General features: G+C 44.2%; 1 protein-coding gene across 5 annotated transcripts in view; it reads right to left on the bottom strand.

Annotated features, from left to right (window-relative positions):
• The window catches only part of MAPKBP1 (mitogen-activated protein kinase binding protein 1), a 103,555-nt gene that overhangs the window by 30,044 nt on the left and 55,203 nt on the right, over window positions 1–18,308 (bottom strand). For all 5 annotated transcript variants that reach the window (XM_072864593.1, XM_072864595.1, XM_072864597.1 and 2 more), the window contains exons 6-17: window positions 16,236–16,406; window positions 13,533–13,670; window positions 12,515–12,697; window positions 11,198–11,358; window positions 8,225–8,414; window positions 7,129–7,275; window positions 5,988–6,172; window positions 5,785–5,876; window positions 5,260–5,385; window positions 3,451–3,521; window positions 2,878–2,999; window positions 1,702–1,777 (exon numbers count right to left, since the gene is read on the bottom strand). In XM_072864593.1, the coding sequence (XP_072720694.1) occupies window positions 1,702–1,777; window positions 2,878–2,999; window positions 3,451–3,521; window positions 5,260–5,385; window positions 5,785–5,876; window positions 5,988–6,172; window positions 7,129–7,275; window positions 8,225–8,414; window positions 11,198–11,358; window positions 12,515–12,697; window positions 13,533–13,670; window positions 16,236–16,406 (1,662 nt within the window). The remainder of the gene's footprint in view (window positions 1–1,701; window positions 1,778–2,877; window positions 3,000–3,450; window positions 3,522–5,259; window positions 5,386–5,784; window positions 5,877–5,987; window positions 6,173–7,128; window positions 7,276–8,224; window positions 8,415–11,197; window positions 11,359–12,514; window positions 12,698–13,532; window positions 13,671–16,235; window positions 16,407–18,308) is intronic.

Genomic DNA, 18,308 nt, shown 5'->3' with positions numbered 1-18,308 from the left:
GTTTTTTGGTTGGGTTTTTTTGTTGTGGGGTTTTTTGGGTTTTTTTTTTGGGGGGTGGGGGGGTGGGGGGTCCATATACACCCATTTGTTGCTTTATCGTGGATCAAATATAAAACCCCCTCCAAATGCCTCACTAGGTCTAAAGCAGCACTACACAGCAAATACAGCTACTGTCACCAAATGTCCTGCTTTGTCCTTTGTAGAAAGAACAAAGGAACTGAGAGTTTAAGGAACTAAGAGTGAAAATGTCTGCTTTTTGAGAGAGACACTGTATTTAAATACTGCTAACTTTTTTTGTTATGTTTATTTTGTTGCTGTAGGTTTTGCTTTGCATGTCACTGTCTGGGTTCTACTTGTTAAACTGCAATGTATATTATGATCTCAGAACAACATGCCAAGAAAGTTTAAATTCCAGAGACAACCATAATCCCTTGGTTACATAATTGTCCTAAAAATGAACAAAGCAATATTAAAAATAATTGAGATTCTCTACTTCAGCTATACATTAAAAAAACCCCAAAAAATAAAGGATATTAAAAACAAAAAATCCAGCTCCCAGCAACATTTCATGGTTTGTGGTCTAACAAGGATATAATCAAGCACCTGAGCTTACCAGAAATAACGTGTAGCATCAATTTTTCATTTTCATTACTCTGGCTTATAAAAAACTTTGTAGGAATTATAAAAGGCAAGGAGAAAGAGAAGTTATCTTTCTCTGTAAAACAGAAGAGGTGACACTGAACAAAGCTGTTTGCTTTCCTCTCCCTTTTTACCCAGTTATTTACACCCATCAATAATATTGCTGGCCTGTGCAGCTGAACAGAAATATTTGGTTTAAAAAGTAGAAGAATTATCAGTGAAAACAAATACGATGAAGAAGCTTGTTTAGCAACTTAACTTGAGAGGTATTTTGGTTGTGTCAATTGGTTTTCCCCCTTTAAAGACAAGAATGCAATTCTTCCACATCCCAATGTGCTGGCATCACTCTTAACACTGAATCTTGAATGCAACAGGTTTACCAGGGGAAGCCCAGGACAGTGGCAGAAGCAGACATGCTACCCTACCCAAGGCCTGGATGCATTCAGCAGGTGGGAAACACGAATAGACTCTCTCTAAGCAGTACCAGGCTTATCCAGCACTCCAAGACCTGAAGAATACGGGCTTTTCAGGGCAGATGCTACTTAATTTCATGAACTCATAAAGAGTTTCACTTGTATTTGCCCTCCAGCAACCACAAACTTCTCAAACACTGATCAACAGGCAGCTCCACCTTAAAAATCCTAACAAAAATAGTCAAGAAAGCCAGAATGAGCTCCCTGGAGCAGAAAGTAAAGGATTAAAGTAAATGGACTAAATCATCTCCTGAGAGATATTGGTGCAGTTCTACTTGCTTTTACAGCATGGGCCTGTGCCTCGCTTCAGAAACAGGGCAGAGGGAGAAGTTAGAGATCAACTTCAGCATTCGTTGACTCTTTTCCTGTTTTAGCCTGATGGAACCCAAATACATTACCAGCCCTTAAGGACAGAGGTAGGAGGAAGCAGCAGCAAGATAAGGGACAAAGTATGGAGCAAGGGAAAAAAAAAAAAAAAAATTTCCTTCTCGTGTTCGTGTTCAGATTCGTATTTCATTTTCTTAGCCCTGAGCTGCATTCAGAAGAGCTGGAAAAAAAGAAAAGGGAAGAAAGAAAGAAAACAGCTTACTTTGATGAGGGTGCCATCTTCACCTTGGGATCCCTTGTAAAGCTTCTTCTGCTTCCCACTGCTTATGTTGAAAACCCTGAGGGGGACAACATAAGACAAGATTGCTCATTTTGCCCAGGTACTGCTCTGTGGCTCTTGTCAGCAGGATACTTTTCTCTGCTCCTCATGAGATAGAGGCAACAGGGCCAAGCCACAGGAAGTGGAAAAATTACGAACTCTACGAACTATAACCACCAATCATTTAAATGGTTCAAGAAACAACCTCAAAAGTAATGTAGGGGCCCATGATATGATATCATATGATATCATACCATATGATATGATATCAAACAGGTTATCTGAATTAAAATTGAGGCTTGATTCTCAAGTCAATAATCAAAAACAAGTATAGCATCATGGCACTGAAGGAGAGGTCAAACAGGAGGGAGAAAAACTTGCCATGCCTTATAATGGCTAATGGTTATGTAGCAGGAATGGCTCTTAATAAGCTTCAGTCAGTCCTCCCTGCTATAAAAATATCTGTGGCTCCTTCATACTAAAGGAAAGGCTTAAGGGAGCAAGACCCTTTATTTACATTAGAATACAAACACAAATTACACTCAGAAGTGGTATTTATCTATGACCAAAACTCTCAGCATCTCACCCAGATACAACAGGAGGAGACACACAACTATAGAGAGTATCCTTTGCTTTGAAGGCAGAAGCAGACAAATTGGAGAAATGAATAAAAAGGGAGCAGAGAATGGATTCCACTTGTCCAAAGACAGTCACACCTAGCTCAACTTCAGGTTCCTACAGTCCCAGCTATTCCACAGGACCTCACAGCTTCTCACTAGACATACCTTTAAAAGCAAAAATTACCACAGCGCAGAAGTTCTTGCCCTACAGCTCAATGATGTACCAAGGAAGGCACACTTGCTCTCCCAATAGAAAGGCTTTGCTCTACAGAGCAACCCAGTGAGAAACCAAGAGTCCCATGGGCATTTGCATATATCCACAGCTTTTTATCAGCGAGGGGAAAGGCAGAGTTCAGCCTCTCAGAATGTGAGGTGAGGCCTCAGATCTGTCTGAAAATGCTGTGTGAAAGAACCTAGAGGAACAATGATGGAGATGGGGCCGCCTTGGCCAACTCATTTATGACTGAAAAAATATTTTCAAGACAAGAAGTAAACTAACCTGATGTTACGATCTTGGCATCCGATAGCTGCATATTTCCAGCTGGGGTCCACATCCATGTCATACAGAGTGGTCTTCCTAACAATGTGATGTGTTCGGGTAAACTGAACCCCTTCTCCTGTCTAAGCATGTGGGTAAAGACTGTGTCAAAATCGAGTAGTTAACCCATTATTAAAAACTTCTAAATACAGATGAGTCCTCTCACACAGCCAGCACAAACCAACCCTTCCCACTAACCAGGTCTGCTGCGAGCAGCTGGGACTGGAGGCACAATGAACTCCTCTCCAGCCCATACTCTTTCACCACTCCTCACAATAGCCCTGTCAGCAAAAGAAAAGCAGATATCCTAACAGTTCTCTACTTTGCATCTTGCTGAGAGAGGTCAGGCTGGGAGGAGCTCCATGCTTCACAGAACTAGTTCTCCGAATGTAATCTCTTGCATTGAGTCAGTGGGAGACAATGAGGCTGAAATAGCAACAAGCTCATACAGAAACTCTGATATCACCCTTTAAAGTAGTTTCTTTGTGGAGAGATCATTTAAAAAAAGTGCACAAAAAGCTGTAATAAGGTTACCTTCTGCGCAGTGCGGAAATAGATGCTCTTGTCTGCCCCACAGCTTATCATTCGCACTTTCCCATCATTGGCTGGAACAAAAAAGGCAGGACCAGATCAAAAGATAAACACAAATACAAGGTGGAGGAACCACTGCTCATTTATTCCAGTCCTGATTAGCCAAGGCTGACTTCCACCTAAGCAGCAGGATGCTGCAGCAAAACAGAAGCCCCTTCTCAGGGGCTTCTGTTATGGCATTTGTTAATGCTCAGAGTGCACAAGGCCTTAATACAGAGGCTTTACACAACAGATCAGGATGTAATTCTGTCTTCTCCCCCAGTAGTATGCTCACATGCTTATTCTCTATGTGCCAAAGCACCCTGTGGCAATATGACGGGTTCACACTCAGTATGAGCTGAAAACGGGCACTAGGCACTTTTCAGTCCTCAAAGTCAGTCATATGTTTCTTGTTGCCCTTTCTTACAGCAGGATCAGGCTTTCCTTCTTCCCTTAGCACTCTTTTGTAACCCATCTGCTCCTTCAGCAAAGCAACACCCGATAAAACTTCATGTAACGAAAACGGATCCAATATCACACAAGTCCACTAGAACTGCACCCACTTAGAGCAGGGCTGCACTTAGCTCAGAGACTAGCACAGAGGCCTTTGCTGCCAGGGCCTTGAGCGCAGTTCCCTCATCTCCTAGGAGTTTAGCTGGCTGCATTCAAGGCCAGCTCACTGATAAGACAGACCGGTCAGAGAAACTTTTGCTGGCCTTGGAGCACCTTGAGAAAAAACCTGAAAAAGCCCCACAGTGGCTTTGGGGAGCCTCTGCTATGAAGCTTCAGCAAGGTCCCTGTCCTTCACTTGGGAGCTACTTTCAAGCTGAGGTTCTCATCCTTGAACCCCAACTGAGCTACACTGCAGCAGCATTGCAGCCACACCTGTGCCTGGCCACATACCCTGCTGATCCGAATCCTGACCCTGACCCATGAACTCAGCTTCCCAATTTGAACTCGAACCTGCCTTGCTGCCATGGGCTTGCCTGGCAAGCACTGAACTGCAGCTGACACTGCTCACTGTCTCCAGACTGATCCTGATCTTGAATTGCTGACCTGTCTTATCACTATGGATTTGTCTGATGATCTAGACTACCAGCTGGATCTAGTTACTGTCGCTGGACTTGATCTGTTCCACCTTGTTCAGGTACTGTGTGACTTTTCCATTGCCAGTGAGGCCACTACCTTTGCCTGCCTTCCTGTCACCCTTGGCTACGGGCTCCCCTGGCAGAGGAACCAACCCTTGTTGTTCCCCGACACCACACTGATGTCTGCCCATCAGTACTAACTGAGTGCTGGGAATGCAATGTGCTCCATTACCATGAATGCAAAGTCTTACACTGGTTTGCAATGACAAATTTAATTGTGACCTAGTTAATCCCAAAACATTTTTTTTGTGGGTTTGGGGATTTTTTGGAGGATGACTGTTCCACTGTTCTCCTCACTAAGAACAGCATGTAGCCATCTGACATCAGTTAAAGGCAGTAAATCATTACAGAAAACAGCTTTCCAAAGAAATGCTGAGGACTTCAATCAGAAGAGGTTTCTTGAGCGGGGAGGAAGGAGAGGAGAAAATAACAAAAGGGAAAAGAAGGCAAGTATCATCAAATATCACCTTCTGTTAGGACTGCAGATACAGAAGATGACAAAAAAAGCAGCTGCAGCTTCAGCCCGGCCTAACCCAGTGTTTAAGCAGTTAAAATTACTTTACAGCCACAATAGGACAACAGTAGTGCCCAAATCCAGCTTTGGAGGGAGGCCATGATTCTCTACCTGCAAACTTCACAGCAGTGATGGAAGAAGAATGTTCATCTAGGGTCTGCTGCAGGCTGTAGTCCTTTCCAGCATCCAAGACGTGAATCAATCTATCCCGACTGGCTGAAGCTAAGAGCTTTAAGCCTGTCAGAAAGTTAAAAAGAGTGCAAGACCATTACTAAAAAGTCATTTGCTCTTCCAGTCACTATTTTAAAACAGCTTCTCAAGTCATCTTAGGGACAAAACATTATACTGTAGCTAACTGCATGGATGGACACAAAGGAACACCCCTGGATTTCACACTATAACAACAGACAGAACAAGTTTCAATCTCAACCTACAATATTCCAAGAAAAAGTATGAGAAAGAAGCCTTTTTCGAAGTCCTGCTCTACTGGCCCAATGCTACAAGCCTGCTCTGAAATCCAGGAGTAGTTCACCACTGAAATTTCTAACATACCATGGCTGGACATTCTGACTTGCTCAACACTACATTCATACGCAAACTATGAATGCAAAAGGGAAGAAACTCAATTGCATTTACCTGTGTCAGGTTTGGAGTACTCCAGACATAGGATCTCAGAGTCATGGGCTTCCACCTTCAGCATTTCCCTCAGAGACTGCAACTCATATATCCTAAGACACAACACAGCTGATTTCAGTATATTTAATAAAATTAGCAAGACCTGGTTTTGATTCTCATGCTTGTCCAGCCCGCAATCTGCACAAGAAGCTCTATGGGATTACCTGAGAGTGCCTATCCTGTCCCCTGAGGCCAGGTGCTCCCCACTGGGACTCACACAGACAGTGCGTATCCCCACCTTCGTATCCATCACTTGTGCATCAGCTTTGTCTGCACTTCCTGCTGAGTTGTAATCAGTGTCCAGAAGTACCTGAGTGTTGTCATCTACATAGATGATTTTCATCAAGTCCTGGGGATACAATACACACGGAAATATTAACTAGTTACACAATATTAAAGTGAAGCACCTGCCTTAGAAACTGGGCTCCTGGCCAACATATACACTTCATTGGCGGTAATGCTGTAATTGGTGGGATCTTTTAGCTAGGAGCAAGCACTCAGCCCCTTCATATTGTAGGATGAAAGTTTCACAGCTGTCTCTTACAATCACCCTTTGCAAAAGATTCTCCTTCAAGCTAGAAACTAACAGCATCTCCCACATAACAGACAAGCTCTGGGATTAGTGATTACAACACAGCAGGGAACACAGCTTCTAGGGATCATCCAAGGGATCACCCAAGGGACTTCTAGGGATCATCCAAGTCAGCCCATGCCTTTTGAGAAATGACAGAAAAAGCAGGAGCTTTTTCCACCACGAACAGATTGCTGAGAACAGGCAGGTCAGAGCTGCTGTGCCCATGGATCTTCCAACACAACTGAGAAAGGAAGAAAATGCCCGTAAGTAATCACTGTTCTGTATGAGTATCCTCCCTCTTATATAGAGGAAGTGAGCGTAAACTGTTTCTCATTCAATTCTCCCAAGCCTCTGCCTCATTTAATGCACCTTTTCCAAACAAATCTTAAAGTGGTTACACATTACAGAGATGGAGAAAAAGAGAAACAGCTCTCCTGAAGCACATTGAGCCAAAATGAGACATTTTGGAAGATACTAAGCTTGGAAAATCCTTGAGTGGTTTATGGAAAAAGCAATAGTCCCCAGGGCCATTTCAGACAAACTGTCTTTCCACCTGATACTCCCTTCATGTTTCTTCAGGTTCATACATTTTACCAGACTTGTGCTCTCTTTACAGAGAAGCTTGTGTTGACTTAGAGATCCAAAGAAGTTTGGGTCTTAACTTGTAAATACCTGTGCATGAGGAAGAGCAACCCCAAGGGCAAGGAGGTGATCAAAACCTGGGATCTTACATTGCTGAGGATGTTGCGGTGCAGGGCTGTGCCATGAATGTTGGAGCTCTCGGTGTTCCACAGACGAATGGTGTTGTCAGAGGAGCAGGTGATGAAGGAACCAGGGGGGAGGCATGACTGATTGTTGTCCTTCACCTCCGGATACATCTAAGGGCAGGTAAAATCAACCCCTGAATGAGATTGCCGGGCACTTGGCATGCTAGACACTGGTAGCAAGTTTCAAAACAAAATGAGATAAAAGGGCTGTCCTCTCTGTTTTGTAAAGGTGAGAGACAGCCAGTTCTCCTAATGAAAACCTGTTTGCAGACCAGAGCTTCATATTCACTTCAAACAAATGCTCACTGAGCTTCCTTGAATGTGGAACATCTCCTTAAGAAGCGTGCAACAAGCCAGCATCCTTTCTTTCTAATAGTTCAAAGAGAGCACCTCAAAGTCCACACGACGACAACCATGCAACAACAACCTTGCACTGTTGTTTGCAACTTTCAACTACTACTGTCGATTTATAATAAAGAAGGAAAGGGTGAGATGCAATTAATAAGTAATAACAAAAGAGTCCTCAACCTCTTCCCACTTTCTTTCCACTTCCCCCTTTTCCTGACCACTGTTGGACATATTTCAACATATTAACAATTACATTGTTTCCTAAACCTCCTTTCCTTCCCTCTGTCCCTCTGAGGGAAAGCCAACTAGACAGGCTGGAAGATGACAGCCACTTGAGAGGCTAATTCTGGATGTCCTGGTAAATAGGTTAAGAAGGATGAGAGTTGAGATCCTATTACTTGTTTCATTCCTTTGACTTTGGAGCACTTGCTCACCACAGATCTCAAACAATTTTTTTTTTTTTTTGAGGTCAGCAGTAAAGTCTTGTGCATTTTGTGAAAGGAGCCCCTGCGTTCAGCTTTGTCTAGTTCTGCTCCTTTTCCCCCCTCTCACCTTTTAATGGCAAGATTTAGCAACCACACTAACCACAGGAGGAAATCTGAGTCAATTCTTTCTCTCTGCAGTAAGTGTTTGCATTCAAATTTGGCAGCTCTTCAGATGTCTTCCTCAGTTGCAACTCACAATCCAACATTTGTGTCTGCAGACAACGTACCTCAATGTTCCACACGCAGGAAGAGTGGTACAAGGCAGAGTACACCTTGCCCACTTTCTTCGGGTCTTTGACATCCCACACATACAGGCTGTGGTCATTGTATACACAGGAAAGCCATTGGTTGGTGGGGTCAAAAGTCAAGGCAATCGTGTCTGGATACTTCACATCAGCCATACCAGAGAAAAGACGACTGCACAAAGAGAGAACAACAGCCTGGTTAACTTGCGCTCTCTTGGAGTCAGAGCAAGGAGGTGAAGCATGAGAGCTCAGATTCTCCACAGGGCGCTGGCGAGGTAAACAATACATTGTGGCATACATAGGTAGAGAGAGTAGCTGGCTGGGAAGACCTGTCTCTTGAACCACCAGAGTCCCAAAAGAAACCTGAAAGTCCCATGGCAAAAGTCGTTCTCCTTGCCATCCAACCCAGAGTCCCACCACAGACAGGTGATTAACTTTCCCTGAAGAAGGACCAAACAGGACATCTGCTCATCACTGAAGATCATTATCATTTACCCCTGCATAACCAGGTCGTAAAATCCAAGTCAAATAATCTCAAAACAAAGGGGAGGCAGGATCATCTTTGGTGGGTACTATATTTTGTTTACTGATTGCAGTAACTGCTCTTGTGTGTGACCAAGCAGAAGAGTACTATACTGTCCTGGTTTCAGCTGAGATGATAGTTAATTTTCTTTATAGTGGCTGGTGTGGGGCTATGTTTTGGATTTGTACTGAAAACAGCGTTGATAATACAGAGATGTTTTAGTTGTTGCTGCACTAGTCAAGGACTTTTCAGCTTCCCATGCTCTGCCAGGTGCAGAAGAAGCTGGGAGGGGACACAGCCAGGATAGTTGATCCAAACTGGCCAAAGGGATATTCCATACCACATGACGTCATGCTCAGTATATAAAGCTGGGGAAGAAGAAGGAAGGGGGGACATTTGGAGTGATGGCGTTTGTCTTCCCAAGTAACTGTTAGGCGTGATGGAGCCCTGCTTTCCTGGAAATGGTTGAACACCTGCCTGCCCATGGGAAGTAGTGAATGAATTCCTTGCTTTGCTTTGCTTGCATGCGTGGCTTTTGCTTTGCCTGTTAAACTGTCTTTATCTCAACCCTCAAGTTTTCTTGCTTTTGCTCTTCCGATTCTCTCCCCCATCCCACCGGGGGGGAGTGAGCGAGCGGCTGGGTGGTGCTTAGTTGCTGGCTGGGGCTAAACCACGACATGTACTCAAAAGACAGGAGCACACCAGCACAGGGGACAGAGAAATGATTCATTTCAGCAGCCGTTTGTCTGATGTGTTTCCCTTCCACCCCCACCCCACACAGAGGCCAGCTTGGTGCTGCTTGCAGCAGCTCATGAGATGGGCAACTGCAGATGGGTACAGTCCTTTCTAGATAGGCAAGCTCTCTGATGCAAACTTAAAAACAGAGGAATTCGCAGAACAAGGAAATATCCCTTTCCCCAGGTTAGACCAAGATCACGCCATGTGAACCCTGCATCTCCTCTACAGGAATCCTCTGTTAAATCCTGCTGCCATGCATGTAAAGAAGGAGCTGCTCTCTTGACCTGAGCTGAACACAGCCATCCAACAATGCTGCTAATGGTATCCAGTAAGGTAATTATAGCCAGAGTGCCTGGGTGTTGAGAGCAGGTAATTTAAAAGGACTGATGGAGACACAGGGATGAGGGCCAAAGTGCATGTAGCACACCAGACAATTGGAGCACTGCTTCTGCAAGCGCAAAGCTTTGAGGGCTAGAAGGGTGCAGCCCAGATCCTATCAAAAAATCAAGTCATTGATACAGTTGTGGGCAGTTCATTGCGGGCAACTAGCATCCCAGAGAGAGGCTCTGGCATGCATGGGAATATAAGGAGTCCTGTGTTTTCAAGCTTCTTTGGAAGTAATAAAAAAAAAGTTAAGATTGTAATCAGCACTACAAATGCATGTCTAAGAATCACATGAATATTTGTGCTCGACTTATGCATGAGAGCAGCAGAGAGTATTTTTAAAGGGTCCATGCATACAATTGCTTGACTTTATCACTACCAGAAACTGGTAACATTTTAAATTGAGAGAGTTCCTTTTCCAGCTCCCTTATGGGAATATAATTATCTCCCACGGATCTTCTGGAGGAGAACTATACAGTGCACCGTTTGAACCTTTACCACAAGTTCCCAAGAAAAAAGTATATATCTACAGACATGGGAACTCCAGATATCCAGTCAAATGATGGCTGGTAGATTCATACACCTTTGGATTTCTTTCCCCACTAGTGACAGAAGTGAAAGAGGGCAACAGAAGAAGATTGGGAAAGCCTCCAACCAGGATTGGCAAACAGCAACACATGAAGGGTTTTCTCTAGCATAAGCCTCTGCAAGCTGGCAGACAGAACTGTACAGAAATCACATTACCCATCTCAGAAGGTGAGAAATAGAGAGCCAAGGCAGAAGATACTGAACCAAGGTAGGAAAACAAGACAACAGAATGCACAAAATTGAGGGAGAATAAAGCCTACAGACGATAGCAGGGGATTTGGGTCTATAAAAGATTACAAGGGAGCCTTTGAAAAGGTGCCCCATGACAGCCTGGACATCTCTTCACAACATCATTGTATTCTTATGGAGGAGTGTCTTCAGCCCTTACCAGTGATAAGCAAAGGATGTGCCATGGTACAGGAACAACTGAAGTGTGCCACAGCACCCTGTGCCCTCTGCCTGCTTGCTCATAGCAACCAATGTGAAAAGGCCACCAAACCAGAGCAATCCCAGGGAGACGAGGAGCAAGATATGCTGTGTAGTCCAGCAACCAGCTTTGGGCTGTAGCCCAGCCACACAAGGCAAGGCTGCAACTCAGGGAGATCTGCAACAGGCTGCCAATTTAAATCCATAAAAAGAGCACACTCCAGGTGGCAAAGGTCTGGGGAACAGTTCTAACCCCCACAAGCCTCCCTTGCTCCCTTCCACCCTCTCCACAGTACCTGGCCTCAGTCACACTTGCGATGTCTGTTCCCAGGAAGTGCGGCTTCGGCAGTGTGGTGACAAAGTGAAGGTTCAGAGGGTTAAAAATCCGCACAGTGCCATCAGCGCAGCCACAGAAGATGTAGTCATGATTCACAGAGATGCAGTTTGCCACAGTGGTCTGAGGAGGATACAGCACACAAGAAGGCGAATAAGCAATGCACTCTCACTTCAAAGGTCACCAGACACACGACAGGGAGAATAGCAAATTGACAGACAAAGGAGTCATGGTCAGAAGAGCTGAAGTGAAGTGAAGTCGAGCCATGGGAGTAAGGAAAAGCCTAAAAATCCAATTTTCCTTTCTGAGGAGCTTCCCAGTCAAGGTCCATTGCAGATTCCAAGTGGTTAAGGAAAAAGCCCAGTTCCTCTGCCACCCACTGTGGTGGGAGGTCAGCAGAGCTACACATTTGCTCCAGCTGAGTCTTACTCTGAACATTGGTTTTTGTTCCTCTGTAACATTCAGCACCACTGGCAGACAAGCAGCACCTCACCCTGTACTAGCACGCCAATACATTACCTGTCACAAGGCGATAAGAAAAGGAAAAAAATGGATTTTCTTCCCCTTCCCACTGGGATCTGTACAAATGGCAGAAAATGGTACAAAATGGAGTGTGGTGATAAGGGGATGAGTTTTAATGCAAAACTTTTTTCCAACTTACTGTGAAGCTGTCTGTATTCTGAGCGAGAGTGAAAAGCAGATTTTAGAGAGGAAAGGAAAGAAAAGAAGAGGCATTTCACTTGAGTGAAAGCGTGGAAAGATTTTTCCCTTGATTTTAATACACTGGATCCTTTCAGGTGGGCGTCTTACATTCAATTGAAAGGAAAATAAGTACCATCAAATTCTTAACTATGGGCCAACCTGGTGGTTTAGAATAACCAAACCAACTAGCACCTTGGAAACCTGCATTTGAGATGCACAAGCCAAGTAAGACACGGCAGAGTGGGTAGAAATCAGAATCCTTCTTGTCCAGGCCAAGCCAGGAGAGACAACAGAGGTGTTGCCAAAGCTACATCAGGACACTGCTTTGCGAGAAGGGCAGTAGCTGTAACGCTGAGGCTTGAGAATGAAAGAGCCTCAATGATTAATAAAATCCCTTTGCCAAGAAGCAATGCTATTTTTGCCTGGCCTTCTAGAGTAAATCGCAAAGTGGCACAGGCCCAATGACTTTTGCTGCTGGTGTGGTCAGCTTGCACTCCCAGAGTGCTCTTAGTATTTGTTGTTCCTGCTCTGCTTCACCAGGCACAAATATTGCAGGACAGGAGGACATAAAACTCACCCTCAGCTCCACCCATTTGTCTAGCAGCCTTTTTTCATTGAATTCACAGAGCAGGCCTGAGGATGTGATACAGAAGGTGCTGTCAGCTTTTTTGCCCCTTCCACACGCCACATCTGCAAAGAAGTTGTTCCTCAGTTCTCCAAGCAAACCTGAGCGACCTAGCAAGGGGACTGTGGCATTGACCTACCAATAAAAAACAGTTTGTTAGAAACAGAACAAGGCACTCCAGGCAGACAGACATTTTTAGAACACCAACCCTTGAGTGCTGAAGCGCCTCAGAGAAAGAGAGCTGCAAACAGCCTACAAGGAGAGGTAGTGGCACGTTTTACTTGCTGCAGACCCATTGGTTGCATACTGTATTGAGACCATCAGTATTAGCACGTCAGTGGAACAGAACACCACTAGTGCCACCAAAACTGCGCATCCAAATATATGACCCAGAGACAGCAGATCAATCATCGGAAGAACAACCCCTCCATGGCCAATCTGTGATTTTTACCAAATGGCAAAGCAAGGTTCAAGCATGAAGTAGGAACTTGTTCATGAGCACACAGAAAAATTATCATACGTGGATTCTGTCCCCCAGAGAAGAATCAAACAGCTAAAAGTTTAAACACTTTAGTCGATGCTTCAAAATAACACTCACAACCTTTTGAGATGCTCGTACCAACATCAAACAGCTCTCCCCACCTCTGTGCTCCACGTTGTTCAATGACTGCAGCTCTTTTCTAGTTTTTTTGTCCTTTGGTATATGTGACTACTAAAGAACAAGCATGCTGCTATACAACTCCAGAAGCCATGCCCCTACCTCAGCGCAGGATAAGACAAGCTTTTGGTGCCTTTTGGTGCTACCAGCTTATGGGGAGACTGAGACTTCAGAGCCAGGGGTGGAGGGCTATCCTTGAATCCCAGCAAAATCAGAGAGTTCCCACTTCCCACAGCTCACTGGGGCAAAATCCACCCTGCCATAAGATGGAAATGCCTCTTCATAGCTTGGCCTTGATGCACCTTCTCTCACCTTGGAGGTTTTGCTGTCATCCAGGTACCAGAACTTGATGTGTCGATTTCCAGCAGTGACAAAGTAACTGCAGTCCTCTGAGAATGACACGGCTGTCACTTTACTTGAAACTTTGTTGGCTGCCACTACAATGTTTTTCTGGAAACATAATTGTTTAGATAGCTTAATTTCTTTGCTCAGAACCAAAGGAAACTTATTTCAGTCACAGGCACATATCCAGTACAAATGCTGCAGCAGGGAAAAGACTAGGCCCAAACTATTCATCCCTGAATACAATCTCCCCAGCATTAGCTAGGAGCATTGATTTGGCAGATAGTACAACTCACGTTTACATTAAATGCCATTTCCACATTGATTGGGATCTAGAACAAATCAGCAGGTCCTAGTGCCTGCAGGAACTAGCTGTCTGAGCCATGACAAACATGTTGGTTTCACAATCACCTGGAGCTCAAAGCAAACCCATTTCCCCTTCTAAACAGCAAAAGCATACGTAGGCCAGCACAAAGAGGAGCTCTCCCAGCCTCCAGGCAGCAACAAGAGCAAGGCATTCAAGACGGGGAACAGGTATTTTCCACAGGGAAAACAGTACTGGTTCCTCCATAAATTCTCTCTTCTCTTTAAAGACATGACGCTTTATCAAAAGACCCAAAACACAAGATGACCATGCCTGTATTGGAAGGGACAAAGCAAAATCTGCTACACCTCAAATGTACACCTCAAAATGTCAAAGAGTTTGGGAAAGGAGGAAGAACACGGCAGGGACAGAAAACAGGAACGGACACTGCCCAAGCAGAACAGTCAGATGGCAGGTGCTCCCTGTCCACAATACCAGCGCTCAGTTTTCCTCCCCCTGCCTTTCCCCAGGGATTGGTAGAAGTGAGAATAAAAAAGTTTTCCCCTCTGCCTGTGGTGGGTTTTCAACCATGCAGCACATGGTTGACAACAGTACACCACTTTTAATTCTCACCCTGCTTCCTTTACCCTTCCTTTTAGGGACTTGGTTGCTCCCAGTCTTCCCAACGCAATGCCCTCAGCACACAAACCACATCACTCCAAGGGCCCCATCAGACTATGTGCTGACAGAAGTGAAGAAACTGGCAATAGAAGAGTCTAGGCTGCTGCACCATCACCACGGAGGACCCCCCAACCTAGACTGGGGGAAAAGCAAGGGGGACTGCCATTAACATAACTTATTTCAAGACAGCTCAGCCACCTAGGGCCCTTGCAGACCTCAATGTCTGGATCGTTGCTGTGGCCTTTCTTTAGGGAAGCAAGGGGACCCTACAGACAACAGGGGTTTTCTTTTCCATCACAGCCAAATGACTGACCAAGTCTCCCAGTCAGGAAAAAGAGGAAACCAAAGCAGTAGCACAGTGGATAGAAGATGGGCTGTGGTTAAAAGTGCAGGAAAGTGCTTCAGGAGATCTGTTTTCACATCTTGGTCTCTTACTCTTCTTTGACTTCAGTCAGGTAAAGTCTCTCTAGTTTTGGTACCCAGCTTGCAAAATAGAGGCTAGCTGGACCTCTTGAGAGTCACAGTCCGGAGCGTATGCTTAGAGCCTGTGTTCTTCAGCACAGAAGAGTGAGAGAATCCTTACCTCACAGGCTCTCATGCACATAATTATAAATAGGATCACAGTGAACAGAAAAACCTCCGTAAGCAAGGGAAAACAAAGCTACGTGTACTCAGACCCACACATGCCATGCATTATGACCATCTCCAAGTCACTACTTTCATTTGTATAACTAGAAAGAACCAAAAGGCTGAGCACTCGATTTTCAACACTAACAAACACACTTAGGTTTTATCACTACAGAGTTCAGCTATACAAAAAAATAGCAAGGTCAAATTTTAGCTCATGCAGGAGGGAACTAACAGACAGAGCTTAAATTACAGCACAGGAAATGTGGTGAAGAGTAACATACTAAATGAGCACAGACTTACAAGCTGCATGAGATTTAACAGATGCATTGAAGTTTTTTTTAAATCACATCTCTTTTAGAGAGGGTTACAGCACCTGAAGAGGTAGCAGTAGCTGAGTAAGTGCTTAGCATTTATTAATACAGAAGACTCCAAGCCTACTGACAGTAAGTGTTTCTTTTTTTATATACAAATAGCACGCATTTAAATGTTTTCTAGAGGATAAGACATGGGTTTTGTTTCCACGGAGTGCTGCCCCAATCCAGTGGCAGACAGAGTGACCTCCATCAGCTTTCACCCACTGTGCTTTCTCTATGTTCCCTTTCTCAGTCATCAAGGATGGGATTAGAGTGTCACAAACCCTGACACAACAAAAACAAAACAAGCCAAGAGCATCCACTACACCACAAAAGAAATCCCTGGCTGATGAGAGTTTCCTTCCTCAACCTCATAAATTAGTTTTTAATAAGCCTCTAAAAAAGCACAAGACTTTGACAAGGTTTCAAAGTCCAGGCTTTTCTGACTGGACAGCAAGATGTCACACGTCTCCAAGTATAGAGAATATCCCTTCACTGAAGTGACTTAGACCTTCCCTAAGGGACCATAGCTCTCTCTCATGTCCAAACTTGTCCGTGTCTATGAATGTCAAAAACAAACAACAGAATAATAATTTAAAAAAAAGGCAGAAAGCAAGATGGAACTGAAATAAGTTTACAGAAAGACTGTCCACTCTCTTTAATTTAGCAACACCCCTTGGTCCACCCAACCTCTGGAGAACTTACCTTCCATGACCACACGTTGACAATCATGTCATGCTGGTACCCCACTGAAACAATGTACTTGGAGCTGGGGGAGAAGGCCACGCAGGCCACGCCATACTTGTGCTCCTGGAGCTCAGCCACCTGGGTTCGCTCAGCCACATCCCATACCCGAACTGCTGGCATGTGTCCGCTCTGGAGGGGACAAGAACAGACACAGAACAGGAAACATAACCCTCGAGGTCAGTTCTGACAGACTGAAGCACGCAAATATGTGGCAGCTTGGAAAAAGATGTCTAGATGGTGCGTTCACAATAGGCTTAGAGGTTAGACCTCAGTTCCTTTGACTCTAAAGCCCAAGTTGAGACTGACAACCTAAGGAGTATATGCATTTCAACAGGTGTCTGAAAGAATTAATACGATCTCCCCTGCTTTAATCCTTTTCTTATGCTACTCAAAAAACAGCCAGAGACTAGAACAATACTTTTGATGCACATCCCTGATCTCTGCAATGGGAACTCACAGCCAGCTCATTAAAAGGATTATAATAGATCGTACCTCTGGACTCAGTGAACCAAAAGGCCCTCACATCCTTTGCTCCTAACACAATATGGACATCCAAGATATCAAGCCAGGTCATGCCATACAAAAACATGACATGACTGTTGTGATAACTATCACACACCATTTGAGGGAGGCCTCTGGGAGACTAGCAGCATCATTTCTGTCACAAAGGTAACACATGGATGCAAGGTGCCTGAAAGAGTATGGGCAGGGTAGTGTCAGAGAAAGAGACATTGAGGGAACAGAGCCTCTGGTTTTATGATTGTTCTCCAGAGAAACAGAAGGTCTTGGACTTCAGAAATGCCAATTCAGCCAGCACCTTCTGCCAGACAATTCTATTCTTCTGTCTAATTGTTATTAAAACAAAATAAAACAAGGCACACAAGATGAGCTGAAATGCTGGCCAAAAATGTGTCTGATCGGTAAATCCTACTCAAGAGCCTGCTCATGATTTCACATTGAAGTCTGTCAAAACAATAGCTTGCAAGACAACATATCCATGGCAACATAGCAAAATGGTACCTTTTCTGATCAGTTTTAGATAAATCCTTTGATTGCGTGGGAGAGGCAAGTCTGATCACAAGGAGAAGTTGAAGCTGTAAAAACTCAGAATTGTGCATGTTTTAATTGTCTTGTTCAAAAGCTTTGCCAAGCAACTGCTTGTGGCCTGGAAAAAACACCATGGTCAGATTTTACTGCAGTTGGTACACTTCTCCCTCCTGCAAGGCAGAGCTCAGGTCTCAAGGTGTCTGGCAAGATCCTACAATGAGCTGAATCAGCTGCTCTTCAAAGCAACTACTGTACTTAAACACATACATACATATGTGTGTATATACATACATAAATACATCTATATTTCCCAGCATCTTAGCATACATCCCAAGACCTTAACAAATTGAATTCGTACTTCATCATTTAAGAAATGCTCACCAAAAGTGAGCTCTGCGTGATTCCCATGGATTAGGAATCTATGCCTCTATGGGGAAAAAGAAAAAATAGAAAGAAAAAAAAGAAAGAAAGAAAAAAAATCATTTTTCTGGATTTGAACTATACAAGACATTTAATATGTATGGTGGCCAAGGACTAACCTCCATGCTCTCCTTCCTGAAAAGCCAGCCATGCAGAAAACTAAGGTGTCACTAGGCAGAATTAGCATGAGGCTGCTAAAAGTGAGCTTGACAAAGTGAACTCGACAAAGTGAACTCAGAAAGCATTTCCCTATGGGACCTCCCACAGGACAGAGGTTGAACTAAGACGAGACTGCTGACACCGGCAGGGGACACTGCTACACCAAGTAATAACTCAAATGCCAGACACGTGGGAGGATACTGAAAAGAGAAATGGTCTTACAACAGGGCAAGAGGAGACATGTTTTGCAAGAAGACAAAAAAAAGCTTTCAAGTATAACTGGAAATGCTTTTTTTTTGTTTGTTTGTTTTAAACTTGAACTTGCCATTTACCCCAATGAAGTTTCAAACTGAAAAGTCTGAGCTGTCAGTAAGAAAAATACCCACTTCGTTTTTCACTACTTTT

The sequence above is a fragment of the Ciconia boyciana genome, chromosome 6 (assembly GCF_034638445.1).
Source record: "Ciconia boyciana chromosome 6, ASM3463844v1, whole genome shotgun sequence".
Lineage (NCBI taxonomy): Eukaryota > Metazoa > Chordata > Aves > Ciconiiformes > Ciconiidae > Ciconia > Ciconia boyciana.
Note: the sequence above shows the minus strand (reverse complement) of the source record. Positions and strands in the feature narration are given on the sequence as shown.